Here is a 6,264-nt window from a genome sequence, read left to right on the forward strand (position 1 = left end):
TTTGAACTCAGGACCTTTGGAAGAGCAGTTGGTACTCTTAACCGCTGAGCCATCTCTCCAGGCTTTAACTGTTTCTTTTTTTTCTAAGAAGCCTAGGCTGGCTTCAGACTCATGACTCTGCCTCGGCTTTAGCCCCTCAGTTCCCTAGCTAGGATCCCGGCTTGCATCACACCCAGATTCTCCTGCTCTCACTAGTAATATGAGTCGGGCCAGTGCCTGTCTCATCAATCCTGAGTCCAGAGCACAGAGCTCCTGTCTGCTCCACAAGACATGAAATGGCATCCAACACTCCAGTCAGGGTTCACCAGGACCAGAAGGGCAGTAACTTACTCCGGGACATGTGGACGGTGGCAAGCCGGCGGTACAGGGCCTTCTGCCGGGGGTCTGGATGGAAGCCACTCTTGGTGAAGTAGACATGGATATAGATGGAGCCGTTCTGCTGTACACTCTGCAGGAGAAGGTGCCTGGTGAGTGAGGCTTAGAAAAGGCCAAGGCCACATGTCACCTGCCTACAGTAGCTTCCACTCACTTCCAAGTCTCCAGCACCTTACTGAGGACTCAAGGCACAGAGGTCCCAAATGCTGGAGTAAGACAGACTGAAGAGTGGGTGACAGCTGAAGCGGACACTCAGTAAACCAACTGTAGGATGTAGGCCATCCAACACTGCAGTGAGGACTGGCCAGCCCTGTTCTAACAGGCCACGAAATACACATCTACACTAGTGAGCCCACAGGAACAGAGCACTTCAGCCCTGCATTGCCACAGGTCACAATACGACCCTGTTGGGCTGATGAGGCTCGAAGCTAATTCACACCCAAGGGTTAGAGACAGGCTGCAAGGGAGTCAGAACTCAGTTTTCTGAAAGCCAATTGTGGCAATGCATGTCTCTAATTCCAGCTGAAGAAGGAGGATTGAGAGTCTGAGGCAAGCTTAGGCACAAGGAAGACTACATTATGATAAAACAAAAGAAAACAGAAAGTAATCAGTCTGTGGACTTTTCCACCTTCCACGCTGTGTGTCACATCCCACTGCCCCTCTGGCCAAAGCTGTCCTCATTTCCAACTTCCTAGAATGGGGACGGAAAGGAAGATCTGAGCTGAGCCTGATGTGTGACTGTTACGCAGAGCCTGACCCACACAGGGCCCTCCAAACCCACCAGATGCTTTTTGGGGGTGAAGCCTGAGTCTCCAAGACCAGCTCATTGGTCCCCCATCTTTTCCTGAACTTCCAGAAAGGGCCTGAGTTTGGTATGGCCACAGCATGACTGGAGTCACAGACTGTGTTTGTCCATGTAGATCCAACCACTCAGAGATGGAGCATCTCTCCTCCCCATCCCAAAGCCTACTGGGTACAAAGGGCGAGAGTCCCTCCACACCATGAATTAACATGTGTGCACTGGCTGAAGCAGCAGTCCTGGCACAAGCCTGTAGTTTCCGTCACTCAGGAGACTAAGACTTACAGAATGTGCTCGGAGTTCAGAGCTTGGATACTCAGTGTCCCTATCTAAAAACAGTGGACTAGGGTCAGATGTGCCAGCACATTCTTATAATCCAAGCAGCTGAATGAAGGTTCTAAACCAGTTTCTGCTACACAGCAAGACTAGCCTGCGCTACATGAGACTGTCTCAAAAAATAAAATCCGGGCTGGTGAGATGGCTCAGTGGTTAAGAGCACCTGATTGCTCTTCCGAAGGTCCGGAGTTTAAATCCCAGCAACCACATGGTGGCTCATAACCATCCGTACCAAGATCTGACGCCCTCTTCTGGAGTGTCTGAAGACAGCTACAGTATACTTACATATAATAAATAAATAAAAAATAAAAAAAAAAAATAAATAAATAAAATCCTTGGGCTAGAGAGATGGCTCAGCAGTTAAGAGCACCAACTGCTCTTCCAGAGGTCCTGAGTTCAATTCCCAGTAACCACATGGTGGTTCAAAACCATCTGTAATGGGATCCGATGCCCTCTTCTGGTGTGTCTGAAGACAGCAACAGTGTACTCACATACATAAAATAAAAATAAATCTTTAAAAAAATAAAATAAGGGCTGGAGAGATGGCTCAGTGGTTAAGAACACTGACTGTTCTTCCAGAGATTCTGAGTTCAATTCCCAGCAACGATATTGTGGCTCACAACCCTCTGTAATGGGATCAGATGCCCTCTATACTCATATATACACTAAATAAATCTTAAAAAAATAAAAAATAAAATAAAATCCACCAGGAGGTGGTGGCACACACCATTAGTCCCAGCACTTGGGAGGCAGAGGCAGATGAATATCTGAGTTTGAAGCTATGCTGGTCTACAGAGCAAGTTCCAGGACAACAAGAGCTACACAGAGACCCTATCTAGAAATAAACAAAAAAGATTCAAAAAATAAAATCCAAGGACAGGGGCTACAGTTCAGTTGTACACTATTTATGTAGCATACAAAATAGATGCTTTATATTCAATTGCCAACAATGAAAGAACAAGAAGAAAAACAAACAAAAAACCGAAAACCTGCTGAGTGCCAGTGTGTGCCCAGTCTGCTGCACAGTGACAAGGACAGACTCCAAAGCCCAGTCTAACCCTCGCAAGCTCAAGGATTGTGAGGAAGAGCTGTGCTTATACAGAGGGCCCAGCACGCCTCACCTGGACTGCAGAAGCCCAAGTGGCTGTGAGAATGGAAAACATGCTTAAACAAGCTGAGGAAACCTTCCTGGGAGGCAGAGCCAGAGAGCAAAAGATCTCTCACTTGCTGTTGACCTGGAGAACGCCCCCACGCTGCTGCTAACCCCAGTTTCATCTATCACACACACAGCACAAGCAGCAGTTACGTGAGACAGTAACAGTTACATGGGGCAGTAAAGCTTCTTTTTGTTTTAAGACACATCTTTCTATAATTCACAGTCTGGTTTTGAACTCATGGTAGTCCTGCCTCAGCTGTCTGAGTGTTATCACACTCAGCTGCAACACTTCGAGTGGGGTATAGACATTTCGACACATCAACCTGGCTTGGGTTCTAAAAAGGAAGTTCACCGTCACTGTTTATTCATATAACCTGGAAAATACGCCTTTGGCATCACTGTGCTGAGTGGACCCCTCAGGGACAGCTACTGATGGCTGACTGGCTAAAATTGGGAACCACACCACACTAGAAGGCTTGGAGGATGCACGCAGAGACGGGCGGATTGTGGGCAGGACCTACCTGTGGGATGTCAAGCTCTGCAAAGTGCTCGTAGCAGCCATCGGAGTTTTCTCCGCTGGTCCAGTCACCATACACCAGGTCATGCTGCTCCCAGAAGAGTGCCGAGGTGGCATTGAAGTCTGTGAAGTGCTCATGCTCTGAGATGTACACGTGCAGGTTCTGTGGAGTGCAGGAGGGCGTGGGGGCCCTGGTCAGATGCTGGCGTAGAAACTGCTCAACTCAACTTTGGCTTTTGCTATATGCCGGCTCTATCCTGAACTGTTGACACCAAGAAGCCCCAGACTACCAGTGATGAACTTAAGGACAAGGGGAAGCAGGACCACCACGAATGAACTCCCAGTTGGAACTGGACAGATCTGGGGCAAGGAAGTCAAGCATCTGTGCCTCAGAAGGGGAGGCAAGCTTGGGGAGCCTCCTCCTGCTCGGCCCAAGGCTTCCACCAACCATCCTCATCCCTAGGATCCATTATTTGACAGTGGCCTGCTGATGGGCTGAGATACTCGGCAACAGAGCTAAGCCGAGAACAGAACGGACCTGGAAGAGCTTGAGGGGGAGGAGTCAGGTGGCTGTGCTGTTAGCTCAGGAACCTGAACGGATCCCAGTCTCCCTGTCACCCAAAACCACGAGGGCCAAACATGTTTCTGAAAGAAAGCACCGGGGACCCTGTTGCAACATGTGCACAACAACCGGGATGTCTACTGTACGAGCTCCCCAGAGTCCTGTTTCCTCAATGTCTCTTGGGTGGCACCGTCACCAGCACTGATCGGCTACAGCATCTGGGACCCGTGTGTCTACAGAGCTAATGCAGCCCAGCCAGGAACTATCCCATCCTGCCTGTCCTCAGCACATCACTGCCCCAGCCCTCTACCTGCCTTCCACCCAGCATTACCATTAGAGTGTCTTTGGGGAATAGGTTTCGGCTGGCGACACGTGGGGCCCCTCCAGGACCCGACTGGTCCTGAGGGGACGGCCCTCGGCGGAACCAGCTGCTGATGGCCCAGATGATGAAGATCCTGAGGAAGGAAGGAAGCAGGGGCAAGTAAGTCCCACACCCTGTGCTGGAGTCCACTGTGTCAGCCTCCACACCCGACCCTTACTCTCTGGGGTCTGAGGTCTGAGAAAGCAGTAGGGGAGCTAGTGAAGAGACAGTGCCCTGGCAGGACAGAGGCTCAAGGAGCCCCGTGCAAGCATAGGGCCACCTTGATCCCTCCAGGATCTCATGTCATGCATGGGCCACAGGGCTTAGCCACTCAAACTGAGTCGGGAGACTTAGGCAGTCAAGGTGCCCAGGCTTCGGCAGCCTAGTGAGTACCCAAAGGATCTAGAATCTTCCTCCTGTACTGTAAGAAACCTTAGGATAATTACTTCCCAGGTTCAATTGAAGACTGAAGAAGCTGGAGGTAGTGGCTTATCCTTTCACCCACAGAAAAGCCAGGTTTTGGCGGTGATGACTACGGTTTTTCACGCTAGCCAACTGTTGTTCCACTGACCCACACCCACAGTCCTCACTGGGGGCGAGGGGGGTTCTAGACTTTAGCACTGAATAGTATCCCCAGACATTTTATTTTCTTCCTTTGCAGCAAGGGTCCCCCCCCCTTTTTTTTTGGAGACAGGGTTTCTCTGTGTAGCCCTGGCTGTCCTGGAACTCATGCCGTAGACCAGGCTGGCCTTGAACTTGCAGAGATCTGCCTGTCTCTGCCTCCCGAACACTGGGATTAAAGGGGTGAACTACTGGGCAAGCCAGAATATTAAGTTGTCTGAGCTGGCCTTGAACCTAAAGATTTCTTCACCTTCGATCATATAGCTTGGAATCTGAAAAAGACTCTCCCAACCAAAAGAACCAAAAAGGCTTGAGAAAGCTAATTACCATGTGTGGTGCACACCTGTGACTCTAACCCTTGAGAAACGGAAACAAGAGGAACAAGAATCCAAAGTCATCTTCACTACACAGTGAGCTCAGGGACAGCCAGAGCTGTCTGCTGTCTCCAAAACAACACAACGGAAAACCAACAAATAAAACCGCAAACAAACAACAAAACAAAATAGGACTTGGACAAAAGAACTGCCACAGATTGGCCTATGGATGTTAGCGGAGGACTGTGGGGGGTACCATCCTTAGGCTGGCAGTCCTGGGCCTGAGTCGTGTTCCTCCACAGTCCTGGTTCTATGCTCACACTGTCATTCCCTCACTGTAGCCTGGAGACGTAAGCCAGATGAACGCTTTCTACCTTGAGTCCCTTTTATCAGAGTTTTTTATCTCAGCAATAGGGAACTAATCCCGCTTACAACTCCAGCTCTAAAGGAGGAGGCCCTCTCCTGGCCTCAGCACACATATAGCCGCATGAACCACATATACGCATGTGTTGTACACACTCACCTCCTCTCAGAATTCAGTTCACTTCATTATTTATGTTTGCTTATTATCTATCTATCTATCTATCTATCTATCTATCTATCTATCTATCTATCTTAAAGACAGGTTTCTTTTCTGTGTAACTGCCCTGGAACTTGCTTTGTAGTCCAGGCTGGCCTCAAACTCACAGAGATCTGCCTGTCTCTGCCTCCCAAGTTCTGGGAATAAAGGCAAATACCATCACTGGCCAATTTTTTTTCCAATTAAGATGAAACAAACAAAAAACTACAATCAGTCAATAAAGCTATTTCTTTTTTTTTTAATAAAACTCATTATTATAGTAAACGAGCCATGGGAACAGCATGTAGGTCTGTCGTCACGAGCTTCCCTAGCACATGCAAGGCTCAAGGTTCTACTCTAGTAACACACACACTATATCAATATATTCTGTATTTACAATACTGTCATAGCAAGACTACAATGGGCTGTCTCTATCTCCATTAGAAGAGACAACCAACGATAGGTCAAGAATACAAGAAGAAAACTGTCGGGCTGGTGAGATGGCTCAGTGGGTAAGAGCACCCGACTGCTCTTCCGAAGGTCTGGAGTTCAAATCCCAGCAACCACATGGTGGCCCACAACCACCCGTAACAAGATCTGACGCCCTCTTCTGGAGTGTCTGAAGACAGCTACAGTGTACTTACATATAATAAATAAATAAATC

The 6,264-nt window shown here is 48.7% G+C and overlaps 1 protein-coding gene across 1 annotated transcript in view; it reads right to left on the bottom strand.

Moving 5' to 3' along the window:
- Window positions 1-6,264, bottom strand: part of Clptm1 (CLPTM1 regulator of GABA type A receptor forward trafficking) — a 32,232-nt gene that overhangs the window by 9,188 nt on the left and 16,780 nt on the right. The window contains exons 3-5 of the mRNA XM_021218617.2: window positions 4,077-4,200; window positions 3,188-3,346; window positions 331-448 (exon numbers count right to left, since the gene is read on the bottom strand). Coding sequence (XP_021074276.1) covers window positions 331-448; window positions 3,188-3,346; window positions 4,077-4,200 — 401 coding nt within the window. The remainder of the gene's footprint in view (window positions 1-330; window positions 449-3,187; window positions 3,347-4,076; window positions 4,201-6,264) is intronic.

The sequence above is a fragment of the Mus pahari genome, chromosome 19 (assembly GCF_900095145.1).
Source record: "Mus pahari chromosome 19, PAHARI_EIJ_v1.1, whole genome shotgun sequence".
NCBI classification, from domain to species: domain Eukaryota; kingdom Metazoa; phylum Chordata; class Mammalia; order Rodentia; family Muridae; genus Mus; species Mus pahari.